This window comes from Mercenaria mercenaria, chromosome 12 (genome assembly GCF_021730395.1).
Source record: "Mercenaria mercenaria strain notata chromosome 12, MADL_Memer_1, whole genome shotgun sequence".
NCBI lineage: Eukaryota > Metazoa > Mollusca > Bivalvia > Venerida > Veneridae > Mercenaria > Mercenaria mercenaria.
In genome coordinates, this window is record NC_069372.1 from 45,069,695 (window position 1) to 45,089,829 (window position 20,135).

At 33.9% G+C, this 20,135-nt stretch overlaps 1 protein-coding gene across 3 annotated transcripts in view; it reads right to left on the bottom strand.

The window, feature by feature from the left end:
• The window catches only part of LOC123534659 (galactosylceramide sulfotransferase-like), a 29,948-nt gene extending 14,487 nt beyond the window's left edge, over nucleotides 1-15,461 (bottom strand). Inside the window, exons 1-3 of one of the 3 annotated variants that reach the window (XM_053519927.1) lie at nucleotides 15,110-15,461; nucleotides 3,753-3,839; nucleotides 3,092-3,178 (exon numbers count right to left, since the gene is read on the bottom strand). In XM_053519927.1, the coding sequence (XP_053375902.1) occupies nucleotides 3,092-3,178; nucleotides 3,753-3,839; nucleotides 15,110-15,416 (481 nt within the window). In that variant the 5' untranslated portion in view covers nucleotides 15,417-15,461. Of the gene's footprint in view, nucleotides 1-3,091; nucleotides 3,179-3,752; nucleotides 3,840-6,568; nucleotides 6,905-15,109 lie in introns of those variants that run through there. The other 2 variants (XM_053519928.1, XM_053519926.1) reach the window with 2 other exon arrangements.
• Between the last annotated feature and the right edge of the window lie 4,674 nt (nucleotides 15,462-20,135).

Genomic DNA, 20,135 nt, shown 5'->3' on the forward strand with positions numbered 1-20,135 from the left:
CTGGCAAATTTCAAGTTAGAAAGAAATTCAGTTTATTATTTTTATAATTTTCCGAAAATCAGGGAGCATAAGCACAGTCAAACCCTTGGTTAAAGACCACCTCTGAACAGGGACTACTTGCTTATAAAGACCGCCGGGTTTTATTTCCGTTTTGTATACATTTATAGTATTCTAACCTGTGAATAAAGATCACTTTTCATTAAAGACACATTTTTGTTCTTTTTTATTGCGGTATTTAAAGATAGCTTTGTCTATATGTTAAAACATGATAAAAAAGATGCCACCACACTACTGTCAAAACCAAATAAACGGTGATTCAAATAAAATAAGGAAAGCATACTTTATAACTTGGAAAATGTACAAAGAAAACGCACATTGGCGTAGTAGCAGGGTGTGTTGGGGGCGGGCAAGAGCCTACAGTAAAGACAAGAAAGTTGTTGATGATAAAAATGATAAAAATGACGTGAGATCATATTTTACCAAATGGAAAACGACCGATATATTTATCAAATTTTGTCCCTAATGATGTCGGTGACAAATCTGCAAATAGTCTCAGAAATTCTAATCATTCCAAAAACGTACCTGCAACACACCACTTTTCTCAAACCCCTTTCTTTCCAAATGGAATGTACTACCCTGAAGTCTTAAACATGCAGATTCACATTTACTAGCAACTCTTATTATTAACTTTACTGGACCGATATTACTAAACCCGAGGATGGTTGACTGATTCTTTTATTTCCTCAATTCTTGAAGAACATAACATATGTACAAACAGATAGACATATATCAGCAAATTTACATGTAAACAGCTAAATATTATCGTTACCTTCAAATGCATGGTTAATATGTGAAAACAAACCCCATTGCGACCCTCTAATTATGTGCAACAAAGTCACGCATCGAATCATAACGGATTGACCGGGTCAATGTCTTATTGCCGTATTTACTCAACTGAAAGTGGTAACAGATTTAATTTGTTGTTGGATTTAACAATTTATGTTAAATAATAACTAGCGTAAATACCTACTTGACATATTTTGGCAGTATAAAACAGACATTGCAACCAAAATTTTACAAGATGATCATTATATATTTATATAAATGTGTCCTAGAAGGAACTTTTGCTATGCTTTAACTTGTTATAATAGTGTTCTAAGATCTTGTTTAATCTGGCAAATTTCAAGTTAGAAAGAAATTCAGTTTATTATTTTTATAATTTTCCGAAAATCAGGGAGCATAAGCACAGTCAAACCCTTGGTTAAAGACCACCTCTGAACAGGGACTACTTGCTTATAAAGACCGCCGGGTTTTATTTCCGTTTTGTAAACATTTATAGTATTCTAACCTGTGAATAAAGATCACTTTTCATTAAAGACACATTTTTGTTCTTTTTTATTGCGGTATTTAAAGATAGCTTTGTCTATATGTTAAAACATGATAAAAAAGATGCCACCACACTACTGTCAAAACCAAATAAACGGTGATTCAAATAAAATAAGGAAAGCATACTTTATAACTTGGAAAATGTACAAAGAAAACGCACATTGGCGTAGTAGCAGGGTGTGTTGGGGGCGGGCAAGAGCCTACAGTAAAGACAAGAAAGTTGTTGATGATAAAAATGATAAAAATGACGTGAGATCATATTTTACCAAATGGAAAACGACCGATATATTTATCAAATTTTGTCCCTAATGATGTCGGTGACAAATCTGCAAATAGTCTCAGAAATTCTAATCATTCCAAAAACGTACCTGCAACACACCACTTTTCTCAAACCCCTTTCTTTCCAAATGGAATGTACTACCCTGAAGTCTTAAACATGCAGATTCACATTTACTAGCAACTCTTATTATTAACTTTACTGGACCGATTTTAGCAAACACACATTTTAATTTACTTTCTATTTTATTCTCATTTCATTTTATCATACGAAAGTAGCTTCAACCTTAACAGGATACCAAAGTCATATTGGTTCAAGTACAGTTTCTCCTTAAAGAGAATTACTTCAGTTGTTTTACATGTATATATTATATATCTATTATTTTCTGTAAAAATACAATCTGAGCAGACTCAAAATTGCCTCCCCGTACTTTGACCAAGTGTCGTTATATTTCCGGGTTCTTTTGGATCTTGGAATTCATTAAGTATTTCCTCTTAAGATAGTTCTGCACGTTTGGACCAATTTTTATCTATACTGTAGAATTTGATAAAACTTTTATTTTTCAAAACGTCAAAATATACTAACAAAGTTCGGTAAATAAGGTAAATAAAGACGAAAGCGTCATGTGCTAGACTGTTATGAAAATTTTGGACCTCAGTCTATGGGACATTTTCTTGTATAAAAAACATCTACAGTATAGATTTTAATAAAACTTTAAACAGTTGTAAATTAACATATTGTCCATCAATTGTTAAATAAAATGTGCAGGTCCGATGCTTGTTGCTGAGAAATTTTCCATGATTTCAAGCTAACTTGTTGAACTAATTGTTTGTGGGCAAATATATAATCTTTAGAAAGAGAGAAACTTGGCCACTTTTATTAACCAACAGAGGATGCCAATTAATTATTTGATGTTTGATTTACTCGTACGTATGCCATATCCAGTCTTAATCAGGCGTGCAGAACACCTTAAACAGGTGCTAGGGAGCGTGAGGGATGTTCCATATTTCAACACCTCTAAATGCGTTCTATGCTTCCAAAGAATCTTGTTATAAATTTTATTACTGTATTGCACAGTTAAAAAACAAAGTGACTGTACTGTACTCTAATAATTTTGGTCAAAAGCAGACGTGTTATATCCGGGCCAGGCAAAACCCACCTGAAGTGAATACAACATTCCAGATAAAGCCAATGCTATAATAACCGTATCATAAAGTTTATATCACGATTTGTACATTTCATATCAAATCTCATGATATGTATTGCATATAGAATCAGTTATAAAATAGTTATAAAATGATCACATTTACAAATTGATTGAAACTCGAGTGATTACTATTATCAATAATATTACATATAACAAATCAATGAACGTGGCAATGTGAAAATATGGTACACGCATAGCGTCAATTGTAAGAAAGAAATTACCTTTGAGGTCAGTAAGAGCGTTTCTTTGATTCTCCATGTCGTTCGTGAAATTCGTTCGTAGTTCATCAAATAAATTCTTGAAGAATTCTGTAATCATAATTATTTCAAAAAGATAAATCACTATTACTTACATTTCCTGATATAATGATCTTTTCAATTATATTACCAAAACGGATATGGGTCAAACAGAATGACAACAAATTTAAAACTGGTCAATATAATTTGAAAAATGAAAAAGCCGGTCTGAAAAAGGTATTGTTTTCCGGCATTTGTTTACTTTTCACATATTCTGGTAGTAATATGGTTAGGGAACAAAAGGTTCATTGCATATAAATTTTGTTTAACGTCACTCCGATAAAATTATATATCATACGGCGTCTTTTCAGCAAAAGATTCCAAGTGCCCCTTCATACACTTATTCCTGCACTGGAGGATACTTGGATATAATGTTTCGAACCCACAGCGGTTAGGGGCAAGTGATTCGTATCATCGACATTAACCACTCGGCCACCAATCCCTATCCCCTCAATACAAAGAATTAAATCATTATTAAAAAATGCATGTTCTATTGCCTTTTATAAAACTTGAGATAAAATATTTTGAAAGGCTGTGAAAATATGGTACATACATATCATCATATCATTCGTAACAGAAACCTTACCTTGGCGGTGAGTAATAGCGTTTCTTCGATTCTCCGTGTCGCTCGTGAAATTTTTTCGTAGTTCTTCAAATAAATTCTTGAAGAGTTCTGTAACGAAGAAAATATCGCTTTTTTGTTAAATATATTTTGTGGCATTAGAGCAATTTGAACGGTTAAATATTATTAATTTTTTGTCATGTTTTTACCATATATCATGGAAACTCACTACTGTTCAAGTCACTTAATCCGTAACAGGGTTTTCGTGAATTGTGGTTTTGTTTTTTAAGATCCAGATGTAGACTATACATCACTCGAAAGGTCTCCGAGGCCAAAATGCATTGATCCCAGTGTAAAATCACAATTTCGAAAATAATAGTTACTTGTTTTTGGCATGGAAATGTTGCTATGAGCCTAACATTTTTATAACAACCAATTCACAAATAAATTTGAAAAAGAATTGAATTAGAAATGGCGGACAAGTACAATGGAAGATAGTTCATCAAATTCGTTGTTGATGCCATGATTAATTCAAAGCTGATCAAAATATTTCGACAATTTAAAGAGTTCCTATTACCACTCTTTGACTTCCTTAGGATGATATATTATATCAATGGCATTTTAATATTGTCAAAAAGAAATCAGGCAAAATTCTTGTTACGGAAAAGGTAGACCAAATAGAAGGTAAAATATTACAAATTTATTAAATAAAAATATCCTAAATATAATAAGAATCTAACAAAAAGTATAAAGTTATGATTGCAATTTGAAAAAAAAGGTTCGTGTCCAAACGAATAAATAGAAAATACCAGATCAAAATGGATTGCGGGCAACAAATTTTAAACTGGTCAATACATATTATAAAATTCAAAAGTTTCTTTTGCTACCATTTGAGTTATTTTACATGCTGTATAATATTAATATTTCCAACAAGTATCTAAAAATAAATTAACGAAGTTCCCTGTTTCGGAAAACACCGTACTGAAAAATATATTGTTTTCCATCTTATATAAAGGTGATCAATCCACAAAAGCAGCCTGATAAATACGATATTTTTCACTTTTTCTAGGAACACAAAATCATTTACATAAAGTTAGATCCTTATTTGAAATTGAATCAGGAAATTTAAGAGAAGAATATTTTCAGTTTTACATTTCCGTTTGGTAGGTTCTGTTTTTTGTTTTTTAAATCTAAATCAAAGTGCCCGTTTAAGAAGTGTCTGTACCTTAAGAATTAATGTAATAATAAAAAGTATGTCAATATGTCATAGTTACGCAACCAAGATAGACAAAGAGCGGAAATAATTAATTTATAACGAATGTCTGCTGAACATTATTATAATTGCAAATGTTTGACAAATAAAAAATATGTACTTTTATTCTATACCTATTTTATCTATCCAATCGCGAACGTTCATTTGCAACACGTGACCGTACAGTATATTACGGTATTTGGATGCACGTGCGTACAAAAATCCTGTATTTTCTGTATTTGGACGCACGCTCGTACAAAAAATCCTGTATTTTCTGTATTTGGACGGTTCAGCAGTCCCATGTAAAACGTACGATAAAGCCCGAAACGCGTGAAAATGTTCAGAATGTAAATCGGATGAAGTAGGCGCTCTATGCACAGATTTTGATTATGCGTCTTGAAATCTGGATTTAATTTCAGTTTTTTTGTTTACAACACACAAAAACGATTCAAGGGATAACAATGCTATCTGATTTAGATATTAAAACGTTCGTTAATAATCAAAAACTTAAAATTACAGTCAAAAGGATCATCAGATGTTGGAATATTTGAAGTCGCTTAAAGAAGCCGTTCCGAACGAAACCTAGAAATTGGTATCAGCCCTGACTGTCTGAATAGCTACTTCAGTAGTTTTTATTTAACGGTTAAGAAACAAAATGGAGAAGATTATGAATGGCAACGGACGGGCGGTCAGCATCCAAAACATGTCTGCTCTATAATTCAGTTTTCGTCGGATCTTCACCAAACTTGCTGACAATGTTTGTGGGCATTACATCTCGGCCAGTTTCGATAACCAGCCAAATTGTACCAGACACTCTTTGATTATAGTCCTTGAATTACTCGAAAAACGGGGAATTTAACCTTGTCCGCTCTTTTAAGTCGAACAGTTTTCATCCGATCTTCACCAAACTTGCTGACAATGTTTGTGGGCATAATATCTCGGCCAAGTATTATTATCACCCAAATCGCCAAATGACTGCTGTAGGGAGGTTGCACCATATATTTTTTAATGACGATACGCAGAAAAAACAACATTCAATGAATTGCGTATATTACGTATGAAGTGAAATAAATATACGGAATAAAAAGGTTATTTAAGGTCTGTATAATATATATTTGCACTCGTACCAAGCTGGGAGAAACTATTCAGTTAAACATTTTTAATTTAAACTATTATTATAGTAAGATAAAATAGATATAGAATAAAAAGGTTATTTAACATTGTACTGTACAATACGAGATATATTTGGACTCGTACCCAGCTGAGAAAACCATATTGAACTCGCCTAGCGGCTCGTCCAATATGGTTTTCTCAGCTGGGTACTCGTCCAAATATAACTCCGTATTGCACAGAACAATGTTAAATAACCTAATAATATTCCATTATGCATTGTATGAATACTATATTTATAATAATGCTAAAACTTGGGCAGAAAATCAAATTGTAAAAGCACGTCGGGCATAAAATCTAACGTATTTTAAGGGCTAATTAGGGCATATTATATTTTTGTACGTGAGTAATTACATTAAGATATACTTAAAAAGCTTCACAAACTCGTGTTCCATGGCATAAAACAAAAGTACATTACCCTCTTTCTTCTCTAAATCCTTAGTTTTGGCAATCATCTCTTCCGTGATATTATTTCTCAAGTCTTCAAATCTGTCGTTGATATCGACAACTTTCTCCTTTATTTCGTTTAAAGTGTTCAAGACAGAATCTTGAGTTTTCACTATTTCACTTTCCATTGTTTCTACCTTAATTTCTTGTCTAATCGTTTTTTCTAGAAGATTTTCTTCATAAGCAAATTTTGAACATACTGGTTCTGTAGCCAAAGAAACATTGACCCTATTTATAAGAAACAAAAGAACAAACGCGTTAATAGCAGAGTGCAACATTTTGCCTTAGACTTCTGAAGAACACTTAGTTTATATAAATCTGGTTACGTTTTCAGAGGTTTCTGTATTTATACCTTGCCCAGTTACGTGATCGTTTAAATACGAGGGTCCTTCAAAAAGTAGCTGGGTTATTTTGTTGGTGGTTTTTGTCAGCCCCTCCCCCCCCCCCCCCCACAACAAAAATAAAACTGTATAAAAATCCTTTTTCATTTCCATTCAAGCCAATTAGCCTAATTTTTGAAAAGTTACTATTATCGCTTTAAGGCCTATTGTGCAACATCTCTCGTTCTACTTTAACAGAATCCAAGTTATAGTAATAAAGTTTATAGATGCAGAATTTAAATTGCTCATTTGGGATTACGTTTTACGTTGTAAACCATTCTAACACAATGGTGTGATCAAAAGAGTATCCCGTTCAATGATCAGCCACAATTGGGTCATTTAAATAAATCATGGTTTTCAGCAAAGATCGTTTTTGTTAGTCATTCTGTTCCACTGATATATAGTCCGGACGTTCATAAAAAGGAAAAGTTTCATTATAGATTTTCAAGATTTTGATTTGATTTTACAGGCATATTTATTATAGGTTTTGATCTGCTGTCTGTTCGTAATGCTGGACATTCATGTCGTAAGTTCTTCGGATATTTTTTTCTGAGTCGAAAAGGGGATTATTGCTGCATTGTGAATGTGTTTTGCCTTCAAATGGTACCTTTTTATCCTGCCTGAATCCATATCCTAATCAAAATAGCAAAGGGCTAAGGGCTGGCTAAAGGCAATATGTAATATTGGTAATTGATAAACATGCGGTCAATTTGCGAAACCCTCACACAATACGTGCAAAGACTGAAATATATCAAGAGCAGTTTTTCTCTTATTGTAAGACACGTATACTTAGAACATATGTTGGTTTTTGCATTAATTGTGTTTCCATTAAATTTCAAGTAGAAAGCTGTAATTCAAGAGAAAGATTTAAGAACACAGTCTAGACATTGGGCGTTTTACTCACAAACAATTACACAAGGTTTGATTAAAAGATGACTATCTCGGTTGATTTATTACTTTCTTGAAGCACGTACTTATGTTTCTAAATAGTTTCTTAAATAACCATATGCTAGTATCGTTATATGCGTTGAAAAATTACAGAGAAAAATACCCCATCCCAATACACCAACCCAACCCAGCCGCTTACCCTTTAGTGAGTTTATCAGTGACATTTTTGAATTACAAGATTTTATGACATATAGACAGAAAAAGGACAACATGCGTGTGACCGTCCATCTACCCGTTTAATTTTTGTTGTTATAAATTGGGAAAATATTTTATGCTTGCCTCAGTGAAATGAATTTTTGTGAGCATGACCCTTGTTCAACCCCTCAGCCAAGTGTGACATTGACCTTGCACATAGAGATATTATGTTTGCTCACGAGAATTCATCTTACTGTGTAAAGTAAAAAGTATTTTCCAAATGTACGGCAAAGTTATAATCTGGACAAAAATTTACCGGAAAGACGGACGGAGGGACGGACGGACGCACGCACACATGTATATTGCCCTGTATCTATATCACATGAAAAAATCTGTTATTTAAAAGTTACACATCGTGTCATAGATGGACTTACTGAAGGATTGAAAGATGGGAAGTGGGGGTCAACTTCGTTGGAGACTGACAAATATATCATAACTATTCATAACTATTACCATCTTTTTTTCTGCAATCTAATTCAAAGACTACGTTTGGCGGGGCGACGTGCGTTGGGCGACAGGCAGCGGGACGACGTTTTGCCGGGTGGTGGATGTTCGGCGAGGCGACGTTTGTCGAGCCGATGTTCGGTGGGGTGACATTCAACGAGGCGACGTTCAGCGGGGCGACATTCTGTGGGGGGGGGGGGGGGGGGGGGGGGGGGGGCTCGTTTGTCGTTGTGTCGTTGTGTCGTTGTGTCGCCGCGACAGAACGAAATAACGAAATGGCACAAATCGGCCAGCAGCTAAATATTTTTTATATTTTTAGCAATTACTTTCATTTTTATCTTAATGGGAGCGGGTTTCATTGATAGAAAAAAATGAAACTGTAGTATTATAATGAACCTATGGAAGGCCGGTGCGCCATGCTGATTTCCGAAAGCTAAAATGTCGTACGCTCGAAAAAAGATGTCGTGCGCACGAAATAAAATGTCGTGTGCTCGAGATAAGATGTCGTGCCGCTCGTGCGCACGAGATAAGATGTTGTGCGCACAGGATAATTTAATCTAAAATAATAAATGCATGCCTTAAACATAACACCGTAAAAATCTATGTGTATAAGGGTACATTGTAAATAATTTGAACAAAAAGATACGATAAAAGGATGTTCCGACACTGGGATCGATTATAAAGCATAATTGAATGTCTTTGATTTAAGTAGATCAAGTTTTACACGATATCGGATATCAGGTCTGTAACTATTTCTAAGAAGTCACTCTGTACCACTGATATACTAAGAACATTCATAAAAGGAATATTTTCATTACAATTAATTCATGATTACCCTACATGGAAATGGTAAGGGTTTAACTAGCGCTCTATATAGGTACGTTTTTTATACGTTGTATAATTTCTCACTTGTATTTACTTATATCTTTGTTAATTGATAACTGCAATCCAACTGACCAAACAAATGTTTTCTAGCTAAATTACATAAGCAAACTATGTACGAAAACTTACCTCCAGTCATTTTGATGCTCTGTTTTGTGCCAGCATCTCGCCTTTTTCTTTTTGTCATTTAAAGGCGTGTTTTGTGCCAGTTTAACAGAGATATGTAGAATGATGCATCTACGATATCTGATTCTCACATAAACAAAACAGAAAAATACCAATTTGGTGACTCAAACAGTAGATAATGTAATATTCATGTCCTCAGTACGTATTGAATAAGCAAGCGTGTTTGTTTGTGTCAGTCTTTGTAAGTCTATTTATAGCCTCCACTGTTAACCCATATGGGCGACTCCTCCAGGAAACTGTTAGTAATGTTAGTGTGAAGGTAGTTGCATGATACAGAAGATGCTCCAATTCCAGGAGCTTACCTGGTTCTTCAGCATGCTAGTGTTAAGCACCCATACACAGGACATTTATCCCAATGTTAGTCATTATTATTAGGTCTGTACAATGATGTACATACGATGATAATATTCAATGCAATAAATGTAAAAAAAAATCTACTGATTGACGAAATTTGAAATTACAGATGGAAAAGACGTGTTTTTCTACTCATATTCTTGGCAAAATGTCATAAATGAATCGAAACCGCTATCAAAATAGCAAAGGCGAAACTGGGTAAAGGCAATATAAATTTTTTGTACTTGAGGAATATCCGATACTTCCTACGATCTTTTCCCACACCGAACAAATACCAGATTTACATTAATTTACGTGCAAAACCTACAAGATGTTAAAAACCTCTTATCTCTTACTGTATTACATTCAGAGCATTTGTTAGTTTTTGCTTTAATTATGTTTCCATTCAGTTTCACGTTCGAATTAAAACTTTCAGGAAACAGTCTAGACACTGGGCGTTTTATCACGAACACTTACACCAGACTTTGTCTAGTATTTTCATTTAGGAAGTAGTATACCATAAAGTTTGAATGTGTGCATGTCCAAACTGAAGTTAATGTGAGAATTTGCGACAATAATTACGACAACTAAATGTGTTTGTATATATATTCTTATGGACAATAGTATGAACCTGACTCCGATCCGATGCTAAATGGTTAAATAATGCCGATATATAAATAAATTACCACAGAAACGCTACACACCACTGTTGCGTTAAAATGACGCCATGACGTTTCGTATCAGTAACCGTAAAATCAATTGCTTTTATCTTCAAAATACGCGAGTTTAAACTTTTTTTATTTTAGCTATTTAAACAGTCATTATTTACCGAAATGTTTTTCACGAGTCTTCCGTTTTGATTAACAATTGGGACTGAAAAAGGACGGTTTGACTACAAAATGTGCACGAGCAACTCATTTACCGGGTTTGCAACCTTATTCCCGATTACTTTTTATCAATCCTTTTCCCATAAGCAGGATTTGAAACACATTAATATGATATTCGTTACTGTATTACAGTGTTGTTGCGACAACAGGACTGAATCAAAAATTACAAAGTAGACATTTCACACATACGATGTCTTATCATATTTGTGTCGAATAGCATTTTGCTTTTTCGACTGTGCTATACTGAGACAAGTTCATTTACCTCAGTTTCGTTTTTTCTTACACACAACACCAGAACCGGACGTCACGCAATCCATTTTAAGCGTACTCCCAGCGGGTTACCACCCGTGCAGAGATTAAATATTTAACCCAAACTAATAGCTTAAATAAAAACAAATGTCTAAAATGTTTCTGGTGCGAAAATAAGCTTTATTTGATATAGTGTTGCTTTATTCTGCAAGTTCTGGAAATATTATCATGCATTCTTCAAAAAGTAAAAATCAACAAGCTAAAGCTTTACTGTTTAATTTCATAGGAATTAATATGATATTGTTTATGCAAATGTTTTTGCCAAAGAGCAAGCTTTTTTAGTCATGCCTTTACATGCTGATACTTGCAGGCTGATCAGTGTCTGCTCTGTTCGCTATTCAGTTAGTAAATGTTCAGTGATCACCCCTTTGAATAATAAGTGGTATTACCTAAATTGAATGATCGACCAGTCCATTTTAGAAATTAAGCAGGGTAAAGATTAAATTCTGCTCATCATGAGAAAAAGATCTTCCTTTGTTTACTGATACTTTATCAAGGATGTCATGTCTGAATATAAAAAGAGTTAGTAAAGAAATATAAGTCAAAAATTAAATTCAAATATTCATACAATATTTCTGTGGGTGTTTTACACTGCTACTGGTAATATAAAGTGCATATAAAGTATATCAGTAGTTTAATTATCTATTTGTTCAGCAGAATGCCACTGAACGTGTTCATTCTATACTGGTCTTGAAATAACCTATAAGCAGAATTATGTCCTAGTGTACATTTCATCCATATCTCTTCACCTGATTTCACTCTAACTACTGCTCCTACCGAACTACAGGTGTAGTAGCTACTGTCGTAATTTGTCGCTGCAGCAACAACCTTCCCTGCCAATGACAAGCCAACGAAAGAATATTTTCCAGTTTGTGCACAAACATAGCCAGTGAACTGGTACAATCCCCCAACAGGGGCAGTGAAGATCCCTGTGGATTTGTCGTATCCAGAACCCTCATTTGTAACAATTCTATCAAATACAATGATCTCGTCAGCCTCATCGAGGACCAGATCTGTCAAATGGTGTGCATAAAATGCTACGGAAGGCCATGCCATCTCCTCTGCACATGAAATTATACAATTATATTATAACAGTGTGATTTACATATATAATAGTTCATTGATATCTAAGTTGGTATAGGACATCAATAGGATGAAGTAGTTTTAATGGTATTTAGAAAATGTACTTGATATTTTTAATGCATAAATTTTATTTTGGTATCCTGTTAAGGTAGAATTTACTTCCTGTATACAGATGTTATTATTTTCTAGGTTATATGGCATATCTCTTTCACCACGCATGCGTGATCTGACAAGATTTTGTGTCCTGTTGAAAAGATTATTTACTCTTAAATTTGAGAAAAAATGGGCACATTTGTAAAAATATACAGAAATAAATTTGCCAGTTTTTGACATGTTCAAGAAAGAATAATTCTCAGCACAATATGAAATTTTTGAAATCTCTCACTTTCCAGTATTTTTCAGTTTTCTCTTTATAAACTAACCACAACAGTCGATAAAAAGTGACGTGAAGCGAAAAAACAACAACAACCGCGGCGCAGATAATGTACCTAACTGTATCATACAGAGTGTTCGATTTTGCAGGATCATATAACAATGTTTGCGGGTATGAGAGATTGTCATATATAGGTACTTTTCTTCTCTTGGTTTTTAAATTTTGAATCATTTAAGTATTTGGTAAATACGTATACTTATGATAAAAATGTCTAAGATCTAGTTTAATCTGGCAAAATGTAAGTTATAAAGAAATTCATTTTATTGTTATTATTAATTTAAAAAGTAGCATAACGCAGAACCCATATTGTACTAGGTGGAAATTCGATTCCGTAATTTGCATGTGCCAGTAATACTTTCATTCGTATTCATACTCGGTAAATAAATGATTTTTTTTTCACAGGAGTTCTAATCGTTTATGGTTCAGAGAAAAACAGAAAAATGCATATCGTCATGTCGTTAAATTAAGAGAAACATTACCTTTGAGGTCAGTAAGAGCGTTTCTTTGATTCTCCATGTCGTTCGTGAATTTCGTTCGTAGTTCCTCAAATGAATTATTGAATAGTTCTGTAACCAAACAAATATCTCTCATTTGTTAAATACATTTTGTGGTCATTTGAACGGCAAAATTTTATTAATTTTCTTTTCATATTTTTTATTACCAAAACGAATATTATAAAAAATCCCTGCTGTTCGATCCACTAAATCCGTAACAGAGTTTTCGTAAATAGCGGCTTCTTTTTAAACTATACATCAGTTGAAAGGTCTCCGAAGGTGGTATTAGGTACGGTCTTTTTGAACTTTAATCCCAGTGCAAAACCACAATTTTGAAAACAATATTAACAAACGTTTTGCATGGAAATGTTGCTGTTATCCTGGAAGTTTAATAACAATCCATACTCAAATTATTGTTTGCTTAGTTTACAAAGTTATAGGCAGCTGGGTATATTGGTAATTGCATAATTGAAAGGTTTAATTTCACGAGTCATGCAAAAAGTGTTCTCTTTTTGATAAAAACAACCACTCAGATCTGTTTATCAAACTTATTAAGAATATTTAAGATGAAAATATTTCCAGTTTTCCATTTCTGTTTGGTAGATCTCAAAAAATGAAACCAAAAATGCGTGTTTGACATTTCCAATTTATCTCGGTTACACAAGAGAGCCAAAGGGCGGAAGTTATCAATTTCAAACGAATGTCTGCTATTGTTAATGCAAATATTTAATAAAGAAAATGTCCATATATTCCATTATGTACTGTATGTTGACCAAATTTATACCGTGGTAAAAGTAGGGATAGAAAAATCAAATTTTAGAAGTACGTAAAATGAAAACCTAACACATATTAAGTGCTAACTGCATATAAATCAATGTTAATGTTTCGATCAAATCCAGTCCACTATCAGTCTTTGTATTTACGGATTTCAGACATATTAAAGACACTTGCAGCAGTTTCTTGTATGAGAGATGGGGCAAAAAATTTCCCAATAATAGAATTTGTTTAAACTTTGCATATGAACACAGTTTCATGTTAGAAACAGAAAAATGCAAAAACAATCATAGGTCACCGTGCTTGTTTAGGAGTAATTTGCCCTTAAAACTGGATTTTTCTTCAAATTTGCATATTCAAGGGCAGATAACTCCTGAACAAGCATGGTGAACTTCGATTTTTTTCATAGTTCTGTTTCTATCATGACACTGCGTTCATACACAAGTTTGAACGAATTATATTACTGGGAATTATGTAAAAGCGGGTTATATGAAATGTCTTGCTTTCTTATTGACACCACGGTACAATGCAACTTCAATTAAGAAAATAACAGTGATGCTGATAAAACAAGTAAAAATATGAACCCTAACATTCCTTCTAGTACAGTTTAGGCTACATGTATTTTCTTAAAAACAAATCTATACATTGTCATCGAAGTAAAGAATTGCTAAGGGTATGTTTGTAAGTATAAAATGAGATAGGAATAATGAAGTAAATACATATCAAATTGAATGCATCCTTCACTTCAAAGTGCCAAATAAAATGATGACAGGAATGACATTTATGAGTACTGGTGAGAAACAAACAAAACAAAATGTATCGGAATAAAAGCGAAAACAACACTTAAACATTTACTTCTTTATTTAAGAAACATATTTTATTTTGCGTTGCCTATTAAAATTGCTGTTTCCATCTAAATGAACCTATTGTACCTAAATAAATTAGATAAACTCTGAAGAGTGGATGTTTTGTATCAACAAGAGTGCATTTTTGCATGACCCCGAGAACTTAACCTGTCAATTATGCAATTACCAATACACCCTGTTGCCTATAACAACATTGGTGAAACTGAACAAACATGGATATTTGTTAGCAATCAGAATAAGACATGCTTTAAAACCACCATAAATTCGTGCTCATTGGCATAAAACAAAAGAGCATTACCCTCTTTCTTCTCTATATCCTTAGTTTTTGCAACCATCTCTTCCGTGATATTATTTCTCAAGTCTTCAAATCTGTCGTTCATATCGGAAACTTTCTTCTTTATTTCGTTTAAAGTATCCAATACAGAATCTTGAGTTTTCATTATTTTACTTTCTATCGCTTCAACCTTAATCTCTGTTCTGATCATTTTTTCTAGAAGCTTTTCTTCATAAGCAAATTTTGAACATACTGGTTCTGTAGCCAAAGAAACATTGACCCTATTTATAAGAAACAAAAGAACAAATGCATTAATAGCAGAGTGCAACATTTTGCCTTAGACTTCTGAAGAACACTTAGTTTATATAAATCTGGTTACGTTTACAGAGGCCTCTGTATTTATACCTTGCCCAGTTACGTGACCGTTTAAACACGAGGGCCATTAAACAAGTAGCTGGGTTATTTTGTTGTTGGTTTTTATTCCTTTTTCGGATGACTTCCATCTAGTCCGTTTCTAATTTGTTCAAGTTTCAATGGTGTTCAAAATGAGAAATATTTATCTAACGAAATAAGAGAAGTTCCGAAAATATCAAATGTGATCCTTTAATATGACTTGATAAGGAAAGTTTCGATGGAAAACTACGTGGCCGCATCACACAATTACTCTGGACGTGTAGAAAAGTATTCCCATATTAATTTTTATAATCTTTGTATTGTGCAAATGCGGATTACTGTTTTAAACAACAATAACAAAAACAAGCAGCAACGGATTCTAGAATAATTTTATATTCACATTCGAAATATTCGGAATCACTCCGCTCTATGGTATGGGTTAGGTTATGGTTAGGAGTTAGGGTTAGGGTTTACGGTTTACGGTTTAGGGTTAGGGTTGGAATTGGCCCCACCCTGGGGCAAACTAAGTTTATTTTACATAGAGTTGTATAGGGAAATGTCTTCTATACCTTTCGCGTGTCTTTCTTAATTTTCGGATTGGAAATTTGTCATCGTCGTACTGTCGTTTTGATAAAATTTCTGGACAAATTAGTCGAGATATCATTGTTCCTGGGTATTATGTATCAATACCACAAAAAATTTCTAATGACAGTCTCTGTTGCTACCATTTCCCTTTTATAACGGTGTAACAGCAAATTTCATATACGGTGCTACTAAATAGGTTTTACTAAATTCTCGGAACTATGTATAATTATTTAAGCTGAATTTCAATTTTCTGATGCGAAAAATAACAAAGACATGCGATAATTAAGACGATAATTTTCGCTCTAAAACCTTTTGAGTAATAAATTGACGTATGTATATAACTGTTTAGTCAAAGCGACAATGCGATAAATGTCGCGTGTTAAAGGGCAAGATTTAATGTGGCAAGAACAAGATTCCGTATAAACTAGTAATTCTTGATAACTTCGGTCAGTAACTCTTTTATCCCTAACAGTGAAGCAACATTAAAACTCCATTTTGATTTTGAACAGTCACTATTATCGCACTCGTGCCACTCGTGCCACTTAAAAGTATGAAATTGTTAAAAAAAGCTACGGTGGTATGTTTAAGACATGCATTTATATTTAAATAAAACCGCATGACAGCTTTATCTCGAGCGCACGACATCTTATATCGTGCACTCGACATCTTATCTCGTGCACACGACATCTTATCTCTTTCCTTTAATAATGCAATGCCAAAGGGGCACGTACATGGCGTCTCCACCATCATCAAACACTGGAAAGTCGCCATATGATCAAAGTTGTGTCGGTGTGACGCTATACCAAACAAAATTAATATATATGTTGAATGCTACTGCGATCTGCGAATTCATAAGCTTTTATAAGTGGGTGGGGTAATTTGACATGAATTTTAGAAATAAATGTAAATGGTTAATATGACAAGAAACTGACATTCCCTTTCAGCTCCAAGCACTGTTTGTATATATTATTTTGAAAACATATTATTTTGAAAACATGTTATATTTGGGCAAGAAGAATGTGTAAACTGATATGTAGAATCCAATGTGGCTTTCAAAATGGCCACATTTTTCGCTGAAAATAGCCAGACTTAAAATCACTGAGCATATGTTGTATTATCTTTTCTGACTTAGGTCACCTTTTCTTAACGTACACCTGTTTTTTTTATTGTTATAAACACATTAAGCATTTAATAAGAGCTTATATCAGTTTTACTTCAAATATTTACCTACCGGCATTTAAGGAACAAACTGGGCTGTGCCTTGTTTTATCAAGAGTAACTCATTTGGATGTTGTCCTATGAAATAACACGAAGAATAGCTGATCATTGGGAATGGAGGAAACTCGTTAGAAGTATTGATATTATATGTCCATATCATTTTCATTTCCTATCATTTTAACACTTATTTTGTTGCTGCAACAAATTTTGTTGGCTACTTATAGTATTTTTGGGTAGGACCAAATTGTTGAGGTACAAATAGCCACATCACCGGTTAATGTTTGGAAGCGGGAATATTCAAATGAATAAATGTAAACAATGTAGAAATGCACAAAATTACAAATAAAACCCTAAAAAGGGTAAATTTAGAAGAATATTTTACAATTGTTTACAATATTTTACAATTTTTCCCTGATAGATTTTTTACAATGAAAAGGACAATGTCAATGTAATAAAAATTTTTGAAACCCAGAATGAAAACAGTGCTGACCTTGTCAACTTTCTAAATAAACGGAATCAAATCGGTCTCAAAACATGGGGTTGAAACAAGCTGACAAGTCCAAAATACTTCCATGAATTATTTGTACAACTGAATATTTTGTTTAGGACAATGATTTCGTTAATTCAAAGGTTGTCAGTATAAATGACGAGTAAATGTATTTAAAACTGTTGGCCAACAATGCCCTCAAGAAAGTACCACTTGAACGAGTACTTTCATTTGAAAATGCTCCTGTACCACTTAGTTTGTTTTCTGATGATGGAGACATGATGTCATCGAAAAAAGTCTGATTTTGGTGAGAATCTAGGAGAAACTTGCTGGTTTGTTTCATTGTCCCAATGTTTCTGAGTGACTGTATTTTTTTTTGATGCTATGGCTATTGTTCAATGGTAAAACGTTCTAAAGATAAAAAAACAGACATGCATTCAGATGGCCTCTGGGTTTTGGAGCTATATCCTTAAAAGCAGTTTCTTTGTAAACAGGTTCATTTGTCTTTGCCCGATATTGACAGATATTTTGAAGTTCCAGACACGCCGGAAACGTGGTAACACTAGTACTATTGCGCCAGTTGCTATGCAGATGAACATGTCAATTCCTGACTGGAAGAAAGTCTTGACTAGCAGCAAAAGCATGAATGAGTTAATAAAGCTGTTTACAAGATATTTGACAGAAAATTATCATAATCTGCTTGAGACAGATAAAGTTATTTTTGTTTCAGGTGGTATGGATGAAAAAATCCTAAGAGTCTTTTGTAGTGCTGTTTCTTTGTTTATAAAATGGAATCAAGTCGGGAAAGAAGCTGAGGTAGGATGATATTACACTTGGCATATGCATCCAGTCTTGGCACCAGGAAGGCCGTTGTTTTAGTCCGGACACAAATGTTTTGGTTCTGTTAACTCATCACACCAGTAGTCTTGGTATTAACACGATCTTTCTCAAAACTGGTCGACGATGTACACATACTGACCTTACCAGTTATATACCAATCCATGTAGTCCATGTAGTGGTTGCAAAGTTGTCGCCAGCCCAACAGGATACTAGTATCTTGTTATCTGTATACTGTGTTATAGGATGTGACACCTGTTCCTCAGTGTATGGTGTGGGTAAAAAGAAGGCATTCCAGGTACTGCTGAAATATGCAAAACAACTTCATGATCTCTCCAGTCTTGGTAGTGCACCATGTTTGTCTTCCGAGTCTAAGTCTGCTGCGACTGTTTTTGTGGGGTACCTTTATTGGTCTTCAAACTGTCTTTTTATGAATTCCTTGCGTTCAAGTATCGTTTTGGAAAAGAAGCGGGTGAAACCAAGAAAGCTACCTCCAACTGACGACAACTTTATGTTGCATTTACTCCGATGTACGTATCAGATACTAATTTGGAGAAATGCAGCAAATGAAGATTTTAGTTTGCTAATCCAACTCGATTTTGGTTTCATGGTTGATCGAGATACTGGTCTATATAGCCCGTACATGATGTCTCAGCCTGCAGCAGCACCCGAACTCCTAAGTGACCTAGTGTGTCTCTGTAAAGATTTCTGCTCTGGTGACTGCATTTGCCAATAAACAAGCAGCAATGTACACATGCCTGTGAATGTAAAGGCTGCATTGACAACTCAGATACATGCCAAAACGTGTTTACAATATTAGCTTTTGGTGCAACTGATGACTATTAGACTTATAAACTGAAACTGTCCCTTGCAGTCTTATCCTACTGTTGTTTACAATTAAAGCAAACTTAAATTTACCATTTATCTAACTTTGTGTTATTCAGTTACACTACATTACATGCAGTCAGTAATACATTTCTACAGAACTGATAATGCAAGTATATCCAAAATTCGATGAATTATTTTGTTTTGAGCAAATATAGATTCGTCGCGATTGTTTTGAATTAAAGAAAGGTTACATATATTTTTTAACCTTAGAAATACCACAAGGCGCGTGTATCAATAAATCGATACGCCAGTACGGTACTGTAAAGTAACAAGAGGGCCATGATGGCCCTATATCCCTCACCAGAGTTGATCTGGCCTACTGACCTAGTTTTTGACCCAAAATGACCCAGATTCGGATTTAACCTAAAGATCATCAAGACAAACATTCTGACCAAGTTTCATATAGATTGAGTCAAAATTGTTGCCTTTAGTGTTCACAAACTTTTCTTTGATTTGACCATGTGATCTAGTTTTTGACCCCAAATGATCCAAATTAAAACTGAACATAAAGATCATCAAGACAAATATTCTGACCAAGCTTCAAAAAGACTTAATAACAACTGTGGCCTATAGGGAGTTCACAAGCTTTTCCTTTGATCTGGCCTACTGACCTAGTTTTTAAACCCACATAAACTAATTTCG